Raw genomic sequence first — 27,591 nt, 5'->3', positions numbered from 1 at the left:
TTGAGTTCTTTATTGATTTAGTGTCCGGCACGGCACCAATTTCAACGGCATCTATTTCAATGGCACCTTACCTTTTTGTCGCAGCCGAGTTGAGTGAGTTGAAGATTCAACTCCAGAAGTTGCTAGATAAAGGCTTTATTCGCCCTAGTGTTTCGTCATGGGGAGCACCAGCTCTCTTTGCTAAAAAGAAAGATGGTGCCTTGAGACTTTGTATCGATTACCGAAAATTGATTCGGGCTACGGTTAAGAATAAGTACCCTATGCCTCGTATTGATGATTTGTTTGACCAGTTGAAGGGTTCCCGTTGTTTCTCTAAGATAGACTTGAGATCGGGTTACCACCAGTTGAGGGTCAGGGAGGAGGATATTCCGAAGACGGCATTCCGTACGCGGTATGGCCATTATGAGTTTCTGGTGATGCCTTTTGGGCTCACCAATGCACCGGCAGTGTTTATGGATTTGATGAACCGGATCTTCCGAGAATTCTTGGATCGTTTTGTAGTCATTTTCGTGGACGACATTCTGATTTATTCACCTTCTGAGGAGGAACACGAGGAACACTTGAGGGTGGTGCTTGTGTTGCTTAGAGCTCATAAGCTGTATGCTAAGTTTGGAAAGTGTGAGTTCTGACTAGGAGTCAAGTTCTTAGGCCATGTGGTCTCCGGGGAAGGGGTGTCTGTTGATACATCCAAGATTGAGGCAGTGCAGGATTGGGCACAGCCTAAGAGTGTTTTTGAGATCCGCAGTTTTCTGGGATTAGCTAGGTATTACCGTCGGTTTGTGAAAGATTTCTCCAAGCTAGCTTCGCCGTTGACTAGATTGACACAGAAGGGGGTTAAGTTTGTGTGGAGTGAGACTTGTGAAAAGCCGTTCCAAGAGCTTAAAGTTAGACTTACCACCGCTCCAGTTTTGATTATTCCAGAGAAGGGGTTTGGGTTATGTCGTTTATTGTGATACCTCACGAGAGGGTTTGGGTTGTGTGTTGATGCAAGAGGGGAAAGTGGTTGCCTATGGCTCACGTCAATTGAAAATACACGAGAAGAATTACCCTACACATGACCTAGAGTTAGCAGCTGTAATTTTTGCCTTGAAGATTTGGAGGCACTACCTTTATGGTGAGAGGTTCGAGGTATTCTCAGATCATAAGAGTCTGAAGTATCCGTTTACACAGAAAGACTTGAACTTGAGGCAGAGAAGGTGGATGGAATTTATTGAGGATTATGACTTCGAGTTGCATTATCATCCAGGGAAGGCCAATGTTGTGGTCGATGCCCTTAGCAGGAAATCCATTAGTGATGTAGTTTGTATAGCCATCCGGGAGTGGGAGATGTTGGGTGCACTTGGCGAGTTTGATTTGCTTCTGGGCGAATCTGTTGAGGCTGCGGCCTTATTTTCTGTTGTTGCGCAGCCTACACTTGTGAGTCGAGTGTTAGAGGCACAGAGAGGTGACCTTGAGGTAGAATCCCTCCAAGAGAAGATCTCCAGTGGGAAGGTTGAGAAGGGTTTGACTGTGTATCCAGACCAGAGTGTGAGGCACCGAGACCGTCTGCTTGTGTCGGAGTCTTACCGAGAGGAAGTACTCCGAGAGTTTCACCATTCACGCCTTGCGATGCATCCGGGAGGCACTAAGATGTATCGTGATTTGGGGCGCCAGTTTTGGTGGATGGGTATGAAGAGAGATGTGGCAATTTTTGTGTCTAAGTGCCTTACTTGTTAGCAAGTGAAGGCCGAACATCAGAGGCCAGTGGGTTTGTTACAACCCTTGCCTATTACCGAGTGGAAGTGGGAGCATGTTACTATGGACTTCGTTGTAGGACTTCCGAGGCCTTAGCGGGGTTGTGATGCTATTTGGGTGGTTATAGACCGGTTGACTAAGTCAGCGCACTTTATCCCTATGCGCGTGAGAGATTCGGTAGATCACCTTGTTGACTTGTATATTTGGGACATAGTGAGGTTGCACAGGGTCTCCGTGTTGATCGTCTCAGATAGAGATCCACGTTTTACTGCTAGGTTGTGGCAGAGTTTGCAGAGTGCTTTGGACACTAGGTTGACCTTTAGCACGGCTTATCATCCTCAGATTGACGGGCAGTCCAAGCGTACTATTTAGATCCTTGAGAATATGCTTCGAGGTTGTGTCCTTGACTTCAGTGGGTTGTGGGAGAGGTACTTACCCTTAGCGGAGTTTGCCTACAACAACAGTTTTCAGTCGAGTATCGGTATGGCACCGTTTGAGGCCTTGTATAGCCGACCTTGTAGGTCTCTAGTTTGTTGGGCCGAGGTGGGTGACGCACCTTTGTTGGGCCCGGAGTTAGTTCGAGAAACGACGGAGAAGGTTGAGCATATCCGTAGGAGGCTTGTTACAGCCCAGAGTCGTCAAAAATGTTATGCCGACCATAGGAGGAGGCCTTTGGTATTTGAGGCGGGTGATCATGTTTTTCTGAAAATATCACCTAGGCGGGGTTTGATGAGATTTGGTAAGAGGGGGAAGTTGTCCCCTCAGTTTATTGGTCCTTTTGAGATCCTTGAGAGGATTGGCGAGGTCGCCTACCGTTTAGCTTTACCATCGCAGTTGTCCGGGGTACATGACGTGTTTCACGTTAGTATGCTTCGGAAGTACGAGCTGGATCCGTCACATGTGTTGGATTGGACCGACTTAGAGGTAGATAAGGATGCCTCGTATGAGGAGAGACCGGTGCAGGTCTTGGATAGTCGGGATCAAATCTTGCGAGGCAAGACCATCCCGTTGGTGAAAGTTTTGTGGAAACATCACGGAGTGGAGGAAGCCACTTGGGAACGTGAGTTGGATGTTCGTGAAATGTTGGTTGGTAATGTTGTTGAAAATTGAGAAAAACTTATTTTTGAAAACTTGTGCTTAATTTCGGGGATGAAATTCCTTAAGGGGGGGAGGTTATAGCGATCCCGGTTCTTCCTCCTTTGGTTGTTGTATTCGAACTTGGTTCCGTGGTTGTTAGTTGTGGTTTATATCTTGTTTCCGTCCTTCAATACTTTGTGTTTGAGTTATAGGATGTTTTGGGCAGGATTGTTACAGGTTGGGTGTGATTGGGAGCAAATGGTTGCTGCCCAAGATTTTGGTCCTTCGCTCGAGTGAGACTTTTGTCACTCGAGTGAGCTCTGTGTTTTAGATCCTTTGCTCGAGCCAGGGTTCCTTCGCTCGAGCGAGAGTTGAGTTTTGTATTTGATGGCTCGAGTGAGAAGTCCTTTGCTCGAGCTTGCGTCTGCGTCTAGTACTGGACCTGTAGGTTGCAATTCTTCGCTCGAGCGAGCTTTCCTTCGCTCAAGCGAGCGAGGTCTATGTTTTGAGTTTCTTCACTCGGGCGAGCATTCTGTCGCTCGAGCATGCTTCTGGGTTGCAGACCTGAAGCTTCGAATTGTTGGCTCGAGTGAGACTTTCTACGCTCGAGCGAGGGTTCTTTGTGTCTGGTCGCTCAAGCGACCAATCCTTCGCTCGAGCGAGCCTGTGTTATATTAGTAGGCAGTAGCGGGGAACACTTCATTTTTTTCATCTCTTTGATTTCAAAACCCTAGAACTCGGCTCTCTCTCTCTCTACACTTACCTTCTCTCTAGGGATTGATCTACTTCTAGTGAGTTCCTACCCTAATCTCTTTGTAAGAAAGGTAGAGGGTGACTTGGGCTTCCTTTTAATCTGAAAGTTTGTGGATTTGGAGCACTTTGAGTTTTCATCATCTTCTCCTTTGGGCTTCTAATTTCGAGGTAGGAATAACCTACTCCATCTTATGAGTTTTGTCATAAGTTTTATGCATTTTGATAAGTTGGTGGTGTTTGGTAATTTTAGGAAGAGTTAAGGTTTGGTTTTGTAATTTATAAAGAGGGGTTTTCAAATATTTAAACCCATGTATGTATGAGGCCTTGGAAAAATGGTATTATTGTTGTTAAATTGGTAAAATCAAGCCTTAGGGTTGATGTTGAGAAAGGAGGAAAACGCCCTAATTATTGAAATAAATTAATTAGTATAATTAATTTGGGAAAATATGAAATTGAGTTGAGGATAATGAAATTGGGGAATTATGAGATTAAATGGTATAGTTGGATAATTTAATCACTCACCTACAGAATTGTTGATATTTTATCTGTTGATAAATTTATTATCTGTTTAGAGAGAACTGCTTTGGGCTATCGGTGGAGGATAGTCTTGATTGTTGTAGACATTGTATTAGGGAAAACTGAAACTAATCACATTTGAATGTGTCATTGAATATGACGGTTGAATTAATACAACAAATATGTGTATTGATTGATTATTGTATATGACAAGTGTTAAATACATTGCATATGCATATTGTTTGGGAGGAGATAGGGGATGTACTCCATGGTTTGAGGGGAGATAGGGGATGGATTCTCAAACCTGTTTGGGAGGAGATAGGGGATGAACTCCATTAGTACAACAAATATGTGTACTTTTTGAATTATGGAAGAGTTTCATTTTGAGTTGTTATCTCATTTGAATTGTTGTTATTGGAAGTAATTTTTAATATGAGATGCAATCTCATTTTATTGTTTGGCCAGGTTCTGAGCCATGTTTGTATAAATGGAAAGTTGGATAAGTAATGGAAAGTGGAACGTAACATGGACATAATTGTCATGGAACTGTATTGTGATATAATTGGTTTATAAGTGTTAACCATCTATCAAATGCTATTGCTTTAGTCATTGCTTATATTTGGTTTAGTATATCTCTACTGGGCTTTGGCTCACCCTATATGGGACATCATTTTCAGGTCCATGTGATATGCCACCTCCAAGGACTTAGCGTGGGAGGTTCTGAGAGTTGACGACTCCTTTTGTTGTTTTGTTATTTGATATTATATGTAAATTCAAGCCGAGGGCTTAATATGTATTTGAGTTAGTACTCACTTTTTGTATCCAAGTGTTGGCTTGGAAAGTTGTAGGGCCGTAGGGCATTTACTTTTGTTGTCAACATGTAATATCTTTCGTAAGAATACTTTGATGAATGGAAGGATGTTTTATTCTCTTATATCAATGTATGTCGAGATTGTTGGGTTTTATATATTATTTTGAGGGTGTTATATCTACTGGGCAATTGCTCATTCCTATCTAACAACATTTCAAGACTTGGTGAACCGCAACCACATCAATGAAGAAGAAGTCGACCAACCCTTTTGTTTTAAACTTAAAGATCTTTTGAAGTTGTAATCTAATTGTCAAACTTTTACGTTGTTTTGAGAAATTATGGGTCCTTTTGTTTTGTTCTTTGATGGCCATGTTTAAAACTTGTAAGCCCATAGCGCAATTGTTTTGTTTTCTCTAACTTATTGAGTTGTGAATGGTTAATATGTAATTTGTAACTTTGAATTTATAGTTCAATGAGAAATAGTAAAGTTGAGATTGGTTGTGAAATTAAGTTTATTATTATATGTTCATCCCTGCTGTACTGGATAATTTACAGTTTCAGATTTGTGGGCGTTACAATATCTGCACCATACATATTGTCAAAATGCTAGTGAATATGATGGAATTGAAAATTTTAAAGCTTTTGATGATGTCAAATGCTTGCGAACTTTCTTAGAGTTTTCGCCGAAAAGCTCTGTTAGACTTATTTATTTTGATAATTTGTTTAATTATGTTTTTAATTTATTTGAAAGAGAAAAATATAATCAAAATTTATTTTGATGATTTTATGTTCTAATAAAATCAAAATTTATTTTGTCCCATTATTTCTCACCTAAACCTTTATCCTAAATGTTGTTAGAATGTATTTAATATTTGATTAAATCAGGAGTTCAAACAGCCCAAAACAAAGGTTCAAACAGCCCAGCACAGTAGTAGGTCAAAAGGTTCAAGTGGAAGATATTCAAATTTGTAATGATGGAGTAGAAGATATTCAAATTGGTAATGATGGAAGTACAATGGCTATAAACGGCTATATATTCAAATGAATTACAACAGCTATAAATGGCTATAAGTTTCATTATATATACCAAAGCCTCTAATGTAAACAAGTTACAAAAACCTGAAAATATTCTTTGATTTATAATCACTCACATCTATTCTCAGAAATTATACACTGAGCCTTATAGCTTTAAGCCCATCTTTCTTGTGTGAGGTTTACAGAAAAACCAGAGCTTCATTTTTATATCTATCTTTGAGAGATAATTCTTTTAGTTTTCTATGAAAGCAAAAAGACCATCTTTTTAACCTTGTAAGAATGTAGTACACTCAGTGTTCTTGACTTAGAAAGTCAGTGTAAAATCTGTGGAGGATTGCTCCATATGTGAAAAGGTTGCTAGCACCCTGTTAAACTAGAGTATAGTGGAAAATCTCAAATGAAGCTTAAGGAGTGGACGTAGGCCGAGTTGAAGCCGAACCATTATAAATTTGTTTGCCTCTCTCTCTCTTATCTCTTTATTTTATTTTAAATTGCTATAGCTATATTTCACATTTTTATTGTGCTAAAATCATTAACTAACATAGTTGTTAAGACACTTGTTTTAATTATTTTTATTTCATTAATTATATATATCTATTGTGCTAGTCATAATTTTTATTAGGGTATTAGTAATTTTAATTATAAAAACCTAATTCACCCCCCTCTTAGGTTGTCTTTTGGGTAACAAGCTCTGACTACATAATGAGGTACTTGTTTCATGATTTATTGCCAAAGTTAAAATGCTTCAATGAATTGTGTTTGTGTAGTTCAAGGATAGATGAACTACCAGATTCCATTCGAGATCTAAAGCATCTACGCTACCTAGATGTATCCAAATCTGGGATTAGAAATTTACCTAACTCGGTAATGAATCTACAATTTACAAGTCTTGTTTTTGAAATCTTGTCATCAACTTGAGAAGTTGCCTCGAAACATGGGCAACTTGGTGAATCTACACCATTTTGATATGATTGGTGTGAATATTCCATCATCAAAAGAGATGCCACTATAGATAGGAAAATTAACAAAACTACAAACATTGTCAAATTTTATGGTGGGTAAAGGTAGCGGGCATAGAATAGGAGAGTTGAAAAACTTATCACACATTCGAGGGGCACATATCAAGGCTGGAGAATGTAAGTGCCACTAAGGATGCTAGGGAGGCCAATTTAATATCTAAGGAGGAGTTAAAAGAGTTATCACTAGAATGGGATGACTCTCATAGCCGGCAGAATGACATGGTTGATAGGGATGTGTTGGACATGATGAGACCTTACATATTTTTGGAAAAACTCACGATACAAAATTTTCAAAATGGGTGGGAGATTTTTCATTCTCTAAAATGGTGTCCATTCGATTAGAACATAGTAAATGTTGCACATCTTTGCCATCACTTGGACAACTACCCTCGCTTAAAGACCTTTACATTGGAGGAATGATTGCAATAAAGCACCTAGGTAGTGACTTCCATGGGCATTGTGACAAACCTTTTCCCTTACCATAGAGACTAAGCTTTGTGGAAATGCCAAAATGGGAAGATTGGTCTACTTTTGGAATAGAGGAAGCTCAGCTGTATAATTGGCTCAGTGAGCTTTCCATCCAAAATTTTCCCAAACTTGTTGGAAGATTACCCAACAATCTTCCTTGTCTAAAATCTCTTCAGATTGTTGGTTGCCCATAGTTGTTGGTTGATGTTTCGAGTCTCATTCTCCCATCACATACCTCCTTGTTTATGAGGGAAGCTATTTTTCCAAGCTTCCTGACACTCTTGAAGATGAAAAACATGCTTGAACTTGGTTCCTTCACCCTGGATATTGGAAATGTTTTTCAGTTGTTGACTCTTTTCGTAATCCAAACGTGGTTGATGAATGGTTACTAGCTAATGTCGTGTCTAAGCATCTGACTTCAATAACTGCTTTGAGTATTTCTAGACTAAAAAAACTGACGTGCATACCCACTTGGTTTACTCAAGGATTGATGGAACTTAAGAATTGGATAATTAAAGAATGCAGTGAACTCGTGACATTGTGGAAGAATAAGGTGAGACTACAGCATTGTCTTCTTTCCCTCCAGCATTTGGAAATTTCTAGATGCCCCAAACTTGTGTGCTTGTTTGAAGAAGAGGAAGAAAAAGAAGAAGGAGAAGGTTGGGAAAAGAAGGAACATGAGGGTTTCCTTGTATGACAAGACTCGAGTATTTACAAATTGAAGCTAGTCCAATGCTAAAGAAATTGCCACAAGATCTGTACACCTACATGTCCCTTCAGGAGCTGAAAATCTACAGTTGTGCAAGTCTTGTCTCTTTTCCAAAGACAACTTTGCCATCTATGCTGAGAGAACTTGTAATTATAAATTGTAATGTTTTGGAGTCCCTGCCCGAGTTGACGAAAGAGTTGTCAGTTTCAAAATGTGCATCACTCGCATATTTATCATCAAGAGGTGGGCTACAGTCCTCCCTAAAACAACTTCAGATTGATGAATGTGAAAATCTGAAGTCACTCCTTACAGAGGACGGGATCAAAGTTGTCCCTCTCTTGATACTCTAGTTATCAAGTATTGTAACAATCTCACATCCTTACCAGATGTCCTACATTCTAAAGGGAGATAATCTCAGGGAATTGAAGATTGCAATAATCTAGTCTCTTTCAGAAGGATGGTTCCACCACTCAAGCAATCTAATAGAAATTGTAATACGTTGGTGTAAAAAACTAGAATTCCTGCTACCACTTGGTGTCGGTGCGCACAACAACAAGAACAACAACATCAACCAATTTAATTCTCTTGATTGGCTGAAATTACATAATTGCCCTGTAGGAATGGTTTCCTACTTTCTCAAGGATTGGAGTTTCCCCACCAACCTCAGTTCACTTCACATCGGGAATATCAGAGTGGACGTTGGTCAACTTCTTCCACCTCCATCTCCATTAAAGTGGGGTTTGCACAAACTCTCTTCTCTTACAACACTTGGAGGCCCAACTTCGCAGTGGGAAGGTACAATGCCCTTTGGGATGTTGCTGCCCACTTCTCTGATCTACCACACCATCATCAACTTTCCAAATCTGGAAAGACTCTCTTATGAGGAGTTTCAAAACCTCGCATCTTTCGAAACACTTCATATCATACTTTGTACTAGGTTCACGTCATTTCCAAAGGAAGGGCTGCCTTCCTCACTTTTGCATCTGAAAATGTGGACTGCCCTAAGCTTGCGTCATTTCCAGAACAAGGCTTCCCTCCCTTGCTTTTGTCCCTAGAGATCATGAGATGCCATCCACTACTGAAACAACAGTGTAAAAAAGGAGAAAGGCCAATATTGGCCCATCATCCAATACATTCCTCAAGTATCTATAGATGGTGATATCTTGTACAAGCAGCAAACTGCAAGGTACAAACAAACATACAAACACAATGTATCCTATCATTTTTATTTATTTATTTTCTCAGTACCAAAATCGTCTCAAATTTTTAACACAACTGAGGATTTTCCATTTTTTTTCTTTTTTTTGGATCTTTAACACAACTGAGGGTTCTATTTTGTTGTAAATGTGGAATTTCAAATACAGTGATTGAACACATGATGAACCCCAAAATATTCTAGTAGGAAATAGAAAAGAAAAAATAGGTAAATAAAGCTTTAGAAATGGAAAGATGGAAGGAAGTAGCGGGGAAGAAGAAGAAGAAGAATTCAGAGAGGAGAAAAGAGAAAAGGAGAACATATCGAATTGAGAAGGGGGGAAAAACATTGTTTTATATTAATTCTTTTTCTTTTCCTTTCAAATATTTCCTTTTCCTTGTCTATCTATATACCACTACAAAGTGGATGAACTTCATTCTCATTTGGTATTTAATCTGTATTATTTTACACCTTAGTGGAAAGTAAGAACTATTTCAAGTTATCAATGGAGATTTTCATTTTTGTATTTGGTAACAACGATCTCCTTTTGTGATTTGCTGAAAAGAGTACATTTCAATCATTTCTAGTTTTTGCAGTTTTATTTTATGGGTCAGTATATGCTGTGTGACCTCCATCTCATCCTTATCACTAAGGCATCAATTTTTGCTACCATAATGTATGACGTCATGGATTGGCTTCATAATGTTTCTAACAGCTACAAATTAATTGGTTTTGTAATTTGATTAGGACACGGTAGTTGTTCCCCCTTTCAAATTTCCAACATGAGAACTATTGAGTGGTTCCATTTTTGTATTGGAATACCGATTTTTATTTTTATTCTAGAGAGGACAACTTCCTAACTCTATTACAAACCTACAGTTGTGACTTTGAATGCAATCTTCTTTTTGTTGTTCAGCTTGTAAAAGTATATTTTTTCTATTTTTCTCTATGTTTTGTGAAAAATATATACAAAAGATTTGTGAATGGTTTAAATAGAAAAACCTACTAACTATTGTTATCATTACCTTTTTGTTCTCCAAGACTTCTTTTGTCATGGAAACAAACTTTAGGATGTATTCATACTCACTGCTGCATTGCGAGATTTTGTGAGTCTTTGCAAGGATTGAAAATAAGGCTTCTTGTCTTGGAGAGAACTACAATTTAGGATGCAATGGGTTGCTATTTTATGAGTTTTAGAAATGTCATGAGGTTTTTTATTAAAATATCGATTTACTTTTGTACAGTCATGCCGAAAACTCTTGTTAGTGATACATAAATAAGAGATATATCAAGAAAAATGAGAAGGAAGTCCTTTCCACAAACTATAATTGAAAAAAACCTCCCTACCACACACTCCTCAAAGGCAAGAACTTTGATCATTGAGACTTCAATAAATTTGTTTAATATCACATTGTATTTTAAAACCTTTTTCCTTGCATGCTAGACTATATTTGACAGTTATGAAGCCACGTAGTCTAGTCAAAATCCACGTGGGAAATCTGTTGCAGTTGGAGGGATTTAGGCTTCCTTTATTAAAAGGAGTTCAAAATCCAAATCCAAGTCTTTCATTTGTTAACCATGTTAGTTATTATTACAACAGTATTGTCAAAAATAGTTCTCATCAAGAAATTCAAAAAGTTGGTAAAATTGAAATATAACACCAATCCTGCATCTCATAGGAACATGAAATTTTGTAAAATAGTTAACACAAGAAGGCCCTATTTATTCCAATAATTTGACAAAAGGGGAAATTTGTCTAATTGTGAAAAATGGCATTATGGCCGAACATACAATAAATCAATTCCTAGTTGTCTTTTGAGACCTTTTAAGAAGTCATTTAATATGAGATGAAATAGCTTAATTAAGCTAGAAAAAAAAATGAAATGACTTCCAAGTAATGACAGTTAATGAAATGATAAAGTTTGGTCCTTTACTTGTGCTTTCCTTTAAAAAGAGCTTGAGCTTGGTTGCTAATTTGATTTTTTTTTTATTAAGAAAATTTTTTTGCCTTCTAAGTTCTAGGGTAAAGAATAAAAATTTATCTTCACTAAATTTAGGGTAAAAAATTAAAAATTGCCTTCTAGCCTTTTGGATTGGATTTTGATTAGGTCATATTGAAGCCCTATGCTTTGTGGTATAAAGTTTTGCACTAGAGATTCCGCTTTAGAATTGTTCAGGAGATATTTCAGTTATTGGTGACATGGTGGAGGAGATTAATGTAATTTACAACAGCTTAAATCCTTTACGGTGTTCTTGGAAGAGAAGAGAAGCAAACTGTTGGGCTAATGTAACAACCCCAAAACCCGTATCAGAAATTACCTCTATGCACTTGTGGATTAATGTTTTTCAATTTAATGATATCTGTTTGAATTGAGAAATTATCTGTTGAGTTATGACTTTAAAACTGTAATTGACGACCTTTATGGGTTTAGAAATCGGAATTGAGCACTTGTATATGTTAATGGAAATTTTTAGAGCTATTTGGAAAAATTAATTGGAAATTCAATTCGTCTTATTCGTTAAAGTATGTTTGGGTGGTTAACTTTGCACTGCAAATTGAAGGCCTTAGAGGCTTAAAAAATCGGAACAGAGGACATATTTATGATCAGAATAATTTTTAGAGTCATCTGGAAAGTTTAATTGAAATTTAATTTTGTGCGATTCGTAAGGGCGTATTTGGCCCTCCTTATTGTGAAAAGCTTATGTGTGTGATATATATATATATATATATATGGATAGGCCATGTGAGTTGGGAGCTTATCATTTTGAAGTCAAACAAAATATCTGAGGGAGAGAGAACCGAGAGGAAGAGAGGGCAAAGGAGAGAATAAACTTCTCTAAGAATGAAAGAGTGAGAAAGCTCACCATTTATGAGAACTTGAAGATAAATTTGAAGAGATTGAAGAGAGAGGAAGAGGATCAACCATGGAAGCTTGGGGAAATTGAAGAGGCCTAAGAGAGAGACAAAGATTGAGCTAAGGTATGAAATCTATCTTGAATCCTTATATTTAAAGCATCAATTTCATGAAATCATAAAGATATTGGAAGATTGGAACCCATTTGGGTGAGGGTTTTATGTATGTATTTAATGGAACTAAATTTAAAGAATTAGAATTTGAGTTCTATGATTTTGTTTGTGGTTGGAGCTCAACCTCATGAATACCATATGAAATGAACCTTAGATTATCCAAAGAATAAAATCATGCAAGGATCAAGTGTATTTGTGAGTTGTGTTTTGAGAACTTTGAAGATTATGAAAATAAAGCATTGATCTTGAACATTGAGGCAAAGATTGACTTATTTGAAATGAAATTACACTTGATTGATGTTAGTTTATCATATTGTGGTGCAATTTTACATGTTTTTGGGTGATTTGAGTTTGAAACCAAGCTTAAAAATGGAAAAAAATCAAGTGTTAGAGCTCATAAAATTTTTGGACAGCCAAACTGGCCCAGAGCCGCACGTGCGGTGGGTCTTCCCGCACGTGCGGCAGCCCCCTCCAGCACCAAAAATTGATTCTGCTAAAAAAGCACCTTGTCCCACACGTGCAGTGGGTCTTCCCGCACGTGCAGCAGCCCTCTCCAGCACCAAAAATTGATTCTGCTAAAAAAGCACCTTGTCCCGCACGTGCGGCACAATTCCCGCATGTGCGGCCCTGTTTCCCGCACGTGCGGGGACATCTCTGTCCAACCAACTTTGAACAAGCATATCTTTTGCATCCAGACTCCGTTTTGAGTGAGTCTTGAGCCTAACATCAAGCCCCGGAAGTCTAGTTTCCAATGGTGGTGGTCTCACTCCCAAATTCTAAGTACAAAAATAGATATGCCCAAATTAGTGAGAGTTGCTCACTTTCTATCTACCGGTTTTGCACCATTTCTTCATCTGAACCTTTTCCTATCGATTCTTCCTATCTTCTGAGACATGGATTATGACTTATTAAAGACTAATGAGTTTAGAACCGATATGACTAATTGAACGAGGTCAAGACGAGAACCTCGTTCCACCGTTGTCAAAAACCTATCACTGTGAGTAATAGTAGTGTAACGATATGTTTCACTTACTTCTTGTGATTATGATTATTATTTATATATTGTTATTTGTGAATGGCCTATTCCATTGCTATTGTGCTTTGATTAAATTAATGGATACGATTGAATAATGGCGTTGGTATGATCCTACGATTGTTCTGTCCCTATTAATAATACTGTAGTGATACATGTGCCTTCTGTTAATAGTTATTATTAATGTTCTGTTGTACGCAAGACAACTATGTCGATTTGTAATAAACCATGGGGAAATTTATGTGCACTATTGTGAAATGGTATTCTAATGAATTTGGGATCGTTCTGTATAATCTGTTGGGCCTGAGGCCGTTCTGTATAATCTGTTGGGCTTAAGGCCATTCTGTATCATATCTGGGCTTACGGCCGTCCTGTATCATATCCGGGCTTACAGCCGTTCTGTATCATATCTGGGCTGACGGCCGTTCTGTATCATATCTGGGCTTACAGCCGTTCTGTATCCTATCTCGGCTTACGGCCATTCTGTATCATATATGGGCTCGAGGCCGTTCTGTATTACATGTGGGCTTGAGGCCGTTTTAAAATATGATTATGAATAAGATCTGTGTATGGTTTGATATGCATATTTACATCCTCTAAGTCTATACTTGTTTAACTCACCTCCTTGCATTGTTATTATTCACTAAGCCTTGCTCACTCCGTTTTTATGTATATTTATGTAGGTGAGCCATCGGGGACTGACACTAGAATGGTATTGAGGTCTACCTGTCTGCCAAGCCGCCTAGGGTACGCCTCTGTGCTGAGGCCTTAATTTTGATTACTAGGAGTTGTGCAATTTTTGGAGTCTTATTTAAGTGTGTGAGATCTGCATAATTCTGTGATTGTATATGTAACTCTGGGAATGTATTTGAATGCTAAAATCTAATTAAGCCATCATGTATGCACAAGCTCAATGGATGTTGTCTTTTATTGATATTGCTTCCGTTTAAGGCCCCGTATGCGGTTAAATATTATTCTAAAATTCTGTTTTGAGGCCTATGTATAGGCCGGTCATAGACCAAACTTTTAGGGGCGGGTTTAGGTTGTGACAGCTAATGCTTTAGCATTTGAGGCTGACAAAATGGTGGATGAATCTTTGGATGGACTCTGCCCGCCAAACTTCCTATCCTTCTAGAACATTCCTATTATTAGTTGTCTTTGTTTTATCCAAATAAAAAAAAAGAAGTTACTCATGCAAGGGGTCCAACACCATTCAATTAGCTCACACTTCAGTAATTAACATTCCATGCACTGTCGGCATTCACAACTTTATTGCAATTTCTTTGGCACTCCAAATTACGGAATGTAATCAGACATTTAATTTTTTCTTTATAGAAACCACGATACTTCTACTGTATTTTATTGCTTGCTGCCTTAATAAATAATTGGAGTGGTAGCTATTTGATTGTATTATAGCTAAATCAACACAGTTTTTGTTTTATCCACTTCTCTAGTCCATTAGACGTCCCACTGATCAATTATTGTAGCTATTAACTTGTGCATTAAGGGCAAATTATTGCTTTTTTTTTGGCAGTGTAGCAGTTTCTTTATTGAAACAACATGAATACATATGAAAGAAGTCCTGAGCCTTGTTTTAAGTCCCTGGATACACATCTTCATTTGTAGGTGGTTAGGTTGCTAATTTATTAGAATTTAACTTTCTTCTACTATGTGCTACATGGCCTGATTGATTGTTCACATGGTATTCTCTTTTCAAGACCATTCTTGAGAGAGAGAGAGTATGTTTTGTTATGTGATCGTATAAATGATGTAGAAGCGCAACTACTTGAACAAAGTTTGATTCTGAATTCAGTTTAGTAGATGTTCCTAGGGACAAATGCTAGTTTGGACCTTGGAATATAATACCTGCCAAAATAAATAAATAAATAACTGTGGAGTCAAGTATAAAATTGTCTAAGGGAAAAGAACATAAATACATATATCTAGACATACATAATATATCTGCACCATATATATATATATATATATTCAAAACCTTAAACTCACTTATCTCATCTAATTTCATCCCATAACTGTCGTATAGGCTGAGAATATTATTCCTCATTCTATGGCCATCAACTTCTATGTGGAAAAAAAAAATCAAAAATCAAAAAACTAGTCCCAAAGTTACAATCTTATTATGGATTTGGACTTGTGGAATGATTCTTCTGCAACATAGAGATTGATATAATGCTGAAGGGCCTCCTGTTTATTATGGTTATATGGCGAGTTAAAGCACTCTCAAGCTGAAATTAGAGCAGTTTGTTCAACTCTCTAAGAATAGACTCAGTTTTTTAATTTTAGGACTCATTTCTCAACACTTGAGAACATGTTACTATTCAAATTTTCAAAAGTCTGAAGAATCTGCTTGATATTCCCATGTCTCATCTAAAAATTAAAGAATTTGAAAAGTTTTTGCAATTCAATTTCGGGCATCAAAGTAACAGCAGGAGGACAATGATCTGAACCTATAGGATCCAAGAACATCTTCAACTTCTTTGGGAGTATCTTCATCCCAAAGGGGATACAAAACAAGACTTCATATTGTTTTCCAGATATTCAACTCTGCAAGTAATAATTGTTCGGAGGTTTGCAACTTTGAACTCTTAAGTTGTGTTTGCACTAGAGATTCCGCTTTATGAAATATATTCTAATGGTTAGAGGCAAACAATTCTGAGCAATATTGATGATGTTTCCGAACCTCATTTTATTCTCTACTAATCCTAGTAGGGTCATTTTATTCTCATTTATGAATTTCCAAACATCTCCATGTTTATTGTTTTCAAATCAGGTATGGGTATTATTGACAGGTCTTATTAGTTGTAAGCTTGGTTCATTAATTAGCATCAGGTAATTATACTACTTCCTAAGCACTTCTCTAATGTGTTCTCAATTTGGAAAGCATTTATTAATATGCATCATTCCCTCCAATCTGCCTTAAAGCTGATTATTTTCTTCACATTATTTATCATTAACCAATAGGTCCTAATAAATATCATCATTGTGACAAATGAAAGGCCTACCAAATAGAACCTTGTATTTGACAATCCCTTTTCTTTGAAATTTCTTCAAAAACAGTGTCTGAGTTTTCGCCAATGTCCATCTTTTCCTCTATTTCAATTTTTTATTTTTTATTTTAATTTTCTAAGTAATAATGACCCACAAAATTATGTCCAAACAATTTGCAATTTTAGTATATCCTAGGCTTCCAAGGATATTTGATTGATTTAACCCAAGTATCAATACTGGAGAACTGCCACTTTTCTTTGGAAACATAAAATAAAACCCACCTCAATTGCAAATTCTCAAAAAGATAAATCTTTCACAAGGTTTGGTACGTCAGCCAGTATACAAAGGTTTGCGAATGACAGTAGCAATGTTACTGAGTCCTTTCTCAGTCCAAAATTTTAAGCATATATTACAAAAACAGTGCCTGTACTGGCACCTTCTTCAAATTTTCGTTTAACAATTTTGTATTTGGCTTCCATTTTATTGCAAAATGCTGAGTACCATATCCAAGACTTGGTCTAATAGCTCCTTCCTTATTGAATTGAATCTGAAGGAAGAAATATCCATTTTCATTTGGCAAAATATTTTAACAATCCAAACCTACCACCAATTTTTTGTGGAAATATTATTTACAAGTAACATGAAATGGCAGCCTTTTGTTCAAAACCTTCCAATAGGTAGTCCTTCAATTTCTCAGTTTCTCCACTTCCACGAGAGATGTCAATGAATACTATTAAGTAGGTTTGGTTTCAGTTTTTTGAATTCAATTTTTTGTAAATTGAGTTTTTTATTTTTTATGCTTTTTTGTTTTTAGTGAATATTTTTAAAATTTTAAGCAATTTTTTTACTTTTTTAGATGCACCCTACTTAGATGTATTTAAATAGTAAAATATTTGTGAAAAAATATTTTTAAAAATTAATAAATACACAAAAATATACTGAATTTTCATTTATTTATTTATTTGTATTTTTGGTATTTAGTGAATTTTTTAAAGATTTTTTTCACAAATATTATTATTATTTTTCTTTTTATTTTTCTTTTTTTGAACAACTTTTTTACAAATATTATACTTTTTAAGTGTATTTATATCAAGTGTGTCTAAAAAAAATTTAAAAAAAATTTGCTTAAAATATTAAACAAAAATCATGAAAATAAAAAAAAATAGAGAAAATAAAAAAGTAAAATTTTTTGAAAACCAAAACCAAACAAGCTGAACTACTCCTTGATTTGAAATTAATGCATCAATTGCTGAAGTCAAGTGGGAAAAAAGAGACAATTTGTTTGGCTGGGTGAGTAATCGAATACTATGGCCTCGTTTGGGAACCCTCCCTTTTAGTCAAAAAGTTACTAAATTAGCTAAAAAGCCAACAACCCATACCAAAAAGTCAAAGATTCTCTTTTCTCTCTACTTTTTGCACATCTGCCAAAAAGTCATCCCAAACATACTAGTTTTTTTTAGCTCATATTTTAGCTAAATAGCCAAAAAATTACTAAATTAGCTTGTTCCCAAACAAGACCTAAATGAAAAAAGTTGACAATTTTAGACGTATTTATTGAAACAAAATAGTAAAACTATTAATTAAATTTTAATAAGTCATTAGATGAGGTGACTAATAAATTATTAGAACAGAACACTAGAACAACACAGCTCAATTCTAGAGAAGTTACTAACTTTTAAATATTTAATTTTTTAAAAATTTGATTATTATAGAGGCACTTATGATGGAATATATATATATATATATATATATATATATAATTTGTACCCAATCCATAAAAGAACTAGAAAAATGATTTACAAAAGAAGGAAAAAAAAAATAGAGTCCAAGGAGAATGAAATTCAGCAATATTAAACATTATTCATAAAAAAGGGGTGGCCCCTCTCTCTCTATTCCTATCTTATCGTAATCACAGCTACCAATCAAAATGTAGTGTTGACCATCTAGCACGACTAACAAAACTGATAGAAAAGTAGGGACTTTTCCCAAACTAAGCCTCTTTTGCGTCCTATTTCCCAAACTAGGCCCAGTTTTGATGGAATTCCCAAACTAAGCTAAAGCGCTATTACAAATCGCGCTTTAACTGTTTGGAGGCCAAAATTTGATGAATAGTTAAGGTGCTATTGTGAATCACGATTTTAATTAATAAAACGTTGTTCCGAATAGCAGTTTTAAATTATAAAATGCTATTTCTAATAGCGCTTCATTCTTGAGAAAATGCTATTCAGAATAGCGACTTCACTGTGCATCACCTTTGTGAATAAAACACTATTTCTAATGGCGACTTCACTGTAGCTAAATGAAAACGCTAATTGAAAAAGCGTTTTTCACACTGCTATAAAAGACGAACCCCGTCATTTGCATTCATGTTTTTCACACTTACATTTTTCGTCTCTGCTCGATCTACAGACTCTCCATCTCTCACTCTTCATCTCTCACTCTCCATCTCCCTCTGCTCTCAGACTCACTCGATCTCGCTCTGCTTCGGCTCACTATCGCTCTCCCTCTGCTCTTTGCTCTCTGCTCTCACCCTAATCTCTGCTCTCTGCTCTCTCTCTCTCTCTCTATCTCTCTCTCCGTGGTATGACAGTTAACCCTAATTTTATGTATTTATTTTTTGTGTTTGTGAAAATGTGAATGTGTTTTAATTTGCTGTGAATGTTAGGGTTTTATATGTGAATTATTAAATGTGTTAGGGTTTTATCAGTGTGGTTATGAAATTAGGGTTTGGAATTTTTTGAAATCAGAAATCAGGGTTTGGAAATCCGAAATCAGAAATGTGAATGCTTTTGAATTTGTGGAATTTTTTATGCTTTTGAATTTTTGGATGTTGCTTGTGAATTGAATATTTGGGTTTGGATTTTTTACGCTTTATCAGTGTGGTTATGAAATTAGGGTTCTAATGATAATTGTTGCTCGATATCAGATTGTTCACACATCCTTTTAGGATGACATTTTAGGCTTCACATTATTAAGGGTTCTAATGCTTGTGAATTTTTATGCTTTTCAATCATAAATCAGGTGTGGAATTTTTTTAATTTTTTGAATTTTTTAAATAAATCATAAATATGAGAATTGAGAATTGAAAATTGGAATTATGAAATTCATAAATTCATAAATCATAAATATGTTAATGTCATATTATGAAATTCAGAAATTGGGATTTTGAAATTATGCTTGTGAATCAAAATGTCTATATTTTGAATTTTGAATAAACCAACTTATATTTGTTGAATTGGAATTTTTTTTTTTTTTTTGCTTGTTAAGAGGAATTAAAAGGAAATTAGGGTTTGACATTAGGGTTTTAAAAGTAATTTTTTTTAATTAAGAATCGTGATTAAAAAATCCGAAATTCATATAATTGATAATTGATAATTGTTAATGTCATATTATGAAATTCATGTAATTGAGAATTGTTGAATTGAAATTATGAAATGTCTATATTTTGAAATTTGAAATCAAAAATTGGAATTTTGAAATTATGCTTGTGAGTTTTTTTTTTTTTTTTTCTTGTTAAGAGGAATTAAAAGGAAATTAGGGTTTTAAAAGTAATTTTGTTTAATTAAGAATAAAATTTAAAAATTTGAAATTCATATAATTCATAATGTTAATGTCATATTACGAAATTCATGTAATTGAGAATTGTTGAATTGGAATTACAAAATGTCTATATTTTGAAAATTGAAATCAGAAATTGGAATTTTGAAATTATGCTTGTGAATCAAAATGTCTATATTTTTTTAATCAAATTATGCTTCAGAAATTGTTAATGTCTTTATTTTTTGAATCAAAATGTCTAATTTCTACTAAATGTAATTATTAAACAAAAAATATTTGATTTTGAATGTATTTTATTAAAAAAAAATTGTATTTACTTCAAAATAATAAATGAAAAGATCATGTTCTCTCAAATAAAAGATCATGTTCTCTGAAATATTTAATTTTGACTCTATTTTATTCAAAAAAAATATTTTTATTGACTTGAAAATAATATATGAAAATATCATGTTGTCTCAAAATATTTAATTTTGACTCTATTTTATTTAAATAAAAAAATTTTGGTTTAATTTCGTTTGGTTTATTTCAGTATATTTGGGGTCAAGCACCCAGAATATGATTAAAAAAGTTAATGAGCTGAATTTGTAATACATATAATAGCATTATAGTACAAATTAAAATTTCCTTTGAAAACTTAAGAAAAGTTGAAAAAGCTTTTGAAATGGGTATTGAACGAAGTGACTTATCGCCACTTCCGCTTTGTGACTGTCCACCACCATTGAAAAGGAAAATCTAAACATTATGTTTTAATAATTTTTATTTTTATTTACATAATTACAAGTCATTATTAGACTAGTTATAATATATGTATGAAAAGAGTCTTAAACTATTTTAATTAATAGTCCATAGCAATTTCGTAGGTAAGAAGGAAAAAAAAAATGGCACTTTGATTGGTAAGCCTGTGTTTCGTAATACCAAATAATTGGTAAGGATGGCCCGATAGATTCACATGGATAACTATTCAAAATTTAGTCCATACATTTAACCACCAACTTCAATTTAATTTTCTGTAATGGGTATTGAACGAAGTGACTTATCGCCACTTCCGCTTTGTGACTGTCCACCACCATTGAAAAGGAAAATCTAAACATTATGTTTTAATAATTTTTAGTCAACATTGCCTACATAAGCTTCATTTTTTAAATAGTCATACTTTTCCCGTTGATAGAAATAGTAGGTCGTAACAACGAATGATGCATAACTAAGTGAAACACAACATTGCCTACATAAGCTTCATTTTTTAAAATATTGAGTAGTCAAATCGTGGAGAGACTTGTCATTGCGAAGTCATGTGACCTGGTGCATAGGCTTTGGTTTTCTCGATATTTTGCTCGATTATTTGATACACAATGACAACTCATCTCTTATTGATATATGTGGGATTCTCAATTCAGAAAGTCACATGGCAACAGTGAATTCACTGATTTACCTTACAGTGAGCATGCCCTTATTTTGTCCGTATATGCAGATGGATTGTCAAGTCATGTGACTTGGTGCACAGGCTTTGGTCAAGTTGATGTTTTGCTCGAGTTTTTAATTACAGTGACAACTTATCTCTTATTGATATATGTGGGATTCTCAATTCAGAATGTCACATGGCAACAGTGAATTCACTGATTTACCTTACAGTCAGCATGCCTTTATTTTGTCTGTATATGCAGATGGATTGTCAAGTCACGTGACTTCGTACACAGTATTTGCTTTTCTTTGTTTTTTCAGTCTAGTGACACTCATACCTTGTTCATATATGTGGGATTGTGATGCAGAGGCATCTTTCTAAAGTCGTTCATAACCAACTATATAAACGGCTAAAGGTGAAGACACAACCTTACAACTCATTTCGCTCTACGAAATTGTCATTTATTTGTTTTAAAAAATTAGCATGGCTACATGGTTCATGGGAAGGAGTGGGAATCGCAGAGGTGGTAGGAACTTGCAAAGGGGTGACAGTTCACGACGAGGAGGGGGAAGGGGAAGTGGCAATGCTGAAGATGAAACACCATTTCCTTTGTTAGATGCCTCTTGTGCTTATCATGATAGGTTTGGGAAGCGACATTTTGTCATGCCCAAATACTATTGAGATCCATGTGGATTGGTGGAGGATCCATCAGATAATCAAACAGGATATGGTTTAGCAAACGCTAGACTTCTGAAGTGGCCTGCACTATTTATAGAGCGAGTGCAAATGGAAAGATTATGTCGGGAAAATCGACTGAAGGTGCCAAAAGCACGTTCTATTGAGATCCAAAAGGAAGATCCTGATAATGTTGATCGACTATGTAAAAGACTACAACATGAGATTTCTCAAATGCGCCGTAGGTTAGCCCGCGATATGCAGTTATACATAGTTAAGAAGGATGCCCAGAAGAACAGAACAGAACCAAATGTTGCGGCTATCAACGGTATCATGGAGGATCCTAAGCTTGTCTCTAATGCTGAGCTTTCGGATTATTCAGACTCTGAGCCACCTGCCGATTTAAGCGCGAATTAGGTGTTAATGTCTACACTTCGGCAATATTAGGTCATGCATTAATATGTAATGTTTGTGTTAGAGTAAGTATAACTGTTATGTTATGTTTATGTTTATGTATTGTGTCTGTCAAATGTTGCGGCTATTAATATGCAATATTAGGTCATGAATTATGTGTTTGTCTGTCTAACTGTTATGTTTATGTATTGTGTGTTCAGTTCAGGATGTCCAGGATGTATGTAATATGTGTTCAGTTCATGGTGTCCAGAATGTATTTTTGTGGGAGAATTATGTTTGTACTATCTATGTAACTGAAAACTATTACATTTGCAACTTCAGTTATGTTGTTTTCATGCTTGTATGAGTATTTAGTAAATTAGTGACTTCGTATATTATGTATTAAGATTTATTACAAAAATGTTGACAAAATTTATTTTAGGAGCTCTCGCTGTGGCCTTCGTCTTCTTGGCCTACTCCGCGGTGGTCTTCGCGTCTCACCCTTCGTCATTGCTCGTCGAGCTGCACAGTGTGTGGGTGTGCTTCAGACTGTAGAGCATGCATATCACCTTCTAACCCATAACAAAGACGAAATAAAAAAATAATTTTTTTAATGAAAACAGGTACAAAACGGTTTTACTAAACTGGTTTTCTAAATTACATTCTCACCTTCGAACCCAAAACAAAGACAAAAGGATTAATATATATGTATATTTAAATGAAAACAGCTTTCGTAAAGCCAAAATAAATTTCTGAATAACACCTTCTAACTCAAAACAAAGACAAAAGAAAAAAAAAAATTTACATGAAAAACGACTTTAGTAAAGAAAAAAAAATTATTAATTACATTATCACCTTCTAACCCAAAACAAACACAAAACAATAAACAAAAAAAATTTACATGAAAACGGCTTTAGTAAAGACCAAAAAATTTTTTTAATTACATTTTCTAAACCAAAACAAAGACAAAAGAAAAAATAAAAAATTTAATATGAGAACGGCTTGAGTACAGCCAAACAAATTTATAAATTACATTATCACCGAAACAATGACAACAGAAAAAAAAAATATTTACAAAAAAAAATTAAATCTAATTTAAATGAACAGTGAAAGTGTGGTTTCAATCCATGCTTACAATAGTGAACAGTGAAACCATGACTTTTGTAAATGAACTTGATTGGCTTAATAATATCTAAATGAATATGATTTTAAAATTATATATATGACAAATATTATGTAAAATAAATATATGAAAAGAGGTTTTTCTCATATTATGTAAAATTTCTGAATTACACTTTCTAAACCAAAACAAAAACAAAAACAAAAGAAAAAAAAATAAATTTTAACATGACAATGGCTTTAAAGCCAATAAAATTTTATGAATCACATTATCACCAAAACAATGACACCAGGAACTGAAACAGTTTAAACGCTATTCTAAATAGCGTTCTATTCACAATTAAAATCGCTATTTGCAATAGCGTTTTATTCATAAGTGAACTCGCTATTTGTAATAGCGTTTTATTTATTAAACCAATCAGAAAATGAAGCGCTATTCAGAATAGTGTTTTATAATTGAGGTCGGAAAAATAGCAAATGAAGCGCTATTCATAATAGCGTTTTATAATTGAGGCTAACATCGCTATTCCGAACAGCGTTTTATTAATTAAACTCGCGATTCACAATAGCACCTTAACTATTCATCAAATTTTGGCCTCCAAACAGTTAAAGCGCGATTTGTAATAGCGCTTTAGCTTAGTTTGGGAAATCTGTCAAAAATAGGCCTAGTTTGGGAAATAGGAGGCAAAAGAGGCTTAGTTTGGGAAAAGGCCCAGAAAAGTAGGTAGCAATGAGATGAGACTCCATTATTGTTATTGACTTCTTTTTTCTTCATACCCCTTCTTTCACCACTTCCTCGTTTGCTTTTGGTCACAACTTACAATCTTCAACTACTACTCACTTGCAGAGCTTCTTCAAACTGTTTGTTTTTGATGAGTGTCTGACTTTTTAGATCCTTTACAATTCGAAAGTTGTTTGAAGTTTGCAAAGTTTGATTCTGTTTTTGATCACTGTATTGCTTTGTTTCTTACCTTTCTCATATCTTTTATCTGCCAAAGTTGTTCCAAGTTTGTAGAGGTTCTACCTGTTCTTGATCCGTGTATTGCTTCATTTTGACTCAATTTCTTACCTTTACCACCGAAGTCTGTTCCAAGTTTGTAGAGGTTCTTCAGTCTGTTCTTGATATCTGTATTGCCTGGTTTCATTACCTTTCCTTCTTTTAGAACAAACACCATGGATGTATTTGGGATCTTTATCTCTCCATTTGTGCAAGCTATGGTTGATAAATTGTCCTCTTATTTAACCAACTTAGGGAGCACAGAGGACGTTGGCACTGGCATCCAGAATCTGAAGAAGGCATTAGAGGATTTAGAGACTCTGTTGGCTGATGCAGAGAACAAACAAGTGTACCACAAGGATATCAAAAAGTGGCTAGAAGAGGTTCAACCTTTGGCTTACGATGCAGATGACTTATTGGATGATTTTGCCACTGAAGCTCTCGAAAGGAAGCTAATGGCGGAGAAGACGATGATGGGAAGAAGACCAGCTAAGTTTCTACGTCTCTCTTCTATTGTTCCATTCAATTTAAAAACTGGGTCAAAGCTAAATGAGATTACTAGTCAATTACAAGAAGTTGCTACAAAAGAAAAAGATCTTGGTTTAGATAAAAGACTTGTTGGGAGGATGTCTACAGATCTATGGCAGAGATCACAAACTACATGTTTGAAGGAGCCTCACATTCAAGGCAGAGATGAAGACATGAAGCAAATTATCGAATTGCTACTTGGGGATGCACCTACTGCAAAAAAGTTTGATGTAATTCCTATTGTAGGCATGGGTGGGATCGGCAAGACTACACTAGTTCAGCACATTTATGATCACGACAAAGTGGAAAAGCATTTCAATATGAAAGCATGGGTTTGTGTTTCTATTGACTTTGACATTCTGGGAACAACAAAGGCAATTCTCGAGTCATTCACTCACCGTCCATGTGATTTGGGCAAGTTAAATGAGGTTCAAGTCCAACTAAGAAACACACTGGCAGAAAAAATGTTTTTGCTTGTTCTAGATGATGTGTGGCACTATGGACATGATGGGTGGAATTTGTTACGATTGCCATTTGAAGCTGGAGCACCTGGAAGTAAAATCATTGTAACAATGCGAGAAGGAGGTGTTGTAAAGCAGATGGGTATGGATGAATATCTCAATTTGAAAAACTTATTATATGATGATTGTTGGTTAATCTTTGCCCATCATGCATTTGAGAATAGAAATATTATGGAATGCCCAGAATTGGTATCAATTGGGAAGAAAATTGTTAAGCATAGGTGCGGAGGCTTGCCCTTGGCAGCTAGGGCCCTCGGCAGCTTATTACGATGTAAACAAGAAGAGCGTGAATGGAAAGAAATACTAAATAGCAATATATGGAATGAGGAAAGTGGCATTCTCTCAGTATTGAAATTGAGCTACCTTCATCTCCCTTCCCATGTGAAGAGGTGCTTTTCTTACTGTGCAATTATCCCAATGGACTACGAATTCGAGGAGGAGGAATTAATCTTGCTATGGATGGCTGAAGGTTTAATTGAGCAACCAAATGGTGGAGAGCAAATGGAGGATTTAGGCTACAAGTATTTTCATGAATTGGTATCAAGATCATTTTTTCAACCGTCAAGTGGTAACAAATTGAAATTCATAATGCATGACCTCATCAATGATTTGGCTCAAGATGTCTCAAGAGACAAATGTTTTAGGTTCAAGAATAATTTGGAGTATGGCAGGCATAACAAGATTTCGGAAAAAGCTCGACATTCATCTTACGTTGGTAGCCATTATGAAGGAATCAAAAAATTTAAATTTTTTGATGATGCCAAATGCTTACGAACATTCTTACAGTTTTTTCCACGAAGTATGTGTGCATCGAGGTACTTGTTTCATGATTTGTTGCCAAAGTTAAAATGCTTACGTGAGTTGCGTTTACATTGTAAGAGGATGGATGAACTACCAGATTCCATTGGAGATCTAAAGCACTTGTGGTACCTTGATGTATCCTGTTCTGGGATTACAAGGTTGCCTGACACAGTGGTAACTCTCTACAATTTACAAGTCTTGTTTTTGAAATTTTGTTCTCGACTTCAGAAGTTGCCTTTAAACATAGGGAGGTTGGTGAACCTACGCCATTTTGACATGACTGGCGTGAATATTCCATTATTAGAAGAGATGTCGCCACATATAGGTAAATTAACTAGTCTCCAAACATTGTCAAATTTTATGGTGGGTAAAGATTGTGGGCGTAAAATAGGAGAGTTGAAAAACCTATTGAACATTCGAGGGGCAATACACATATCAAGATTGGAGAATGTCGGTGGTGTTAAGGATGCAAGGGATGCCAATTTTATGTCTAAGGAGGAGTTAAAAGAGTTATCGCTAGAATGGGATGAACCTCACCGTTCGAAGAATGACATAGTTGAGAGGGATGTGCATGATGTGATGAGACCTTTCAAATTGTTGGAACGACTCACCATCATTGGGTATGGCAGTACAAAATTTCCAAACTGGGTTAGAGATGTTTCATACTCTAAAATGGTGTTCATGAGATTAGAAGGTAGTAAATATTGCATATCTTTGCCACCACTTGGACAACTACCCTTGCTTAAAGACCTTTACATTGAAAGAATGAGTGCAATAAAGTTCCTGGGTTGTGAGTTCTATGGGCAGCAATGTGGTGCCAAACCTTTCCCCTCTCTAGAGAGACTGATCTTTAAGTTTATGCTAGAATGGGAGGATTGATCTGCTTTTGAAAATGAGGGAGTTCAGCCGTTCGGTCATCTCAGTGAGCTTGCCATCATAAATTGTCCCAAACTTGTACGAAGATTACCAAATGATCTTCCTTGTCTCAATTCTCTCAAAATTGATGGTTGTCCGCAGTTGTTGATTGATGTTTCGAGCCTCGTTCAGCCATCACTTGCGTCCTTGTCAATGAATAATGTTATGCTCCCAAGCCTTCCAGCACTCTTAGGGACGAAGAACACGATTGAACTTGGTTCCCTTACCTTGGATATTAGCCATGTTACAGTTCTCGACTCCCTGTGCGATCCAAGCACAATTGATGCTGAGTTACTTG

General features: G+C 35.7%; 2 protein-coding genes across 2 annotated transcripts in view; one reads left to right on the top strand and one right to left on the bottom strand.

Annotated features, from left to right (window-relative positions):
* Positions 1-24,676, bottom strand: part of LOC114298551 (glucan endo-1,3-beta-glucosidase-like) — a 38,222-nt gene extending 13,546 nt beyond the window's left edge. The window contains exon 1 of the mRNA XM_082912724.1: positions 24,601-24,676. Within this exon, the coding sequence (XP_082768850.1) occupies positions 24,601-24,676 (76 nt within the window). The remainder of the gene's footprint in view (positions 1-24,600) is intronic.
* Positions 24,677-24,704: 28 nt separating this feature from the next.
* On the top strand, positions 24,705-27,257 carry LOC145816927 (putative disease resistance RPP13-like protein 1). Its single transcript, XM_082912723.1, has one exon. It carries the CDS (start codon positions 24,705-24,707, stop codon positions 27,255-27,257), a length of 2,553 nt encoding a protein of 850 aa, XP_082768849.1.
* The last annotated feature ends 334 nt before the right edge of the window (positions 27,258-27,591 follow it).

This window comes from Camellia sinensis, chromosome 2 (assembly GCF_055761805.1).
Source record: "Camellia sinensis isolate YWXY chromosome 2, ASM5576180v1, whole genome shotgun sequence".
In the NCBI taxonomy this organism is placed as follows: domain Eukaryota; kingdom Viridiplantae; phylum Streptophyta; class Magnoliopsida; order Ericales; family Theaceae; genus Camellia; species Camellia sinensis.
This window is presented reverse-complemented; position numbering and strand designations above follow the sequence as displayed.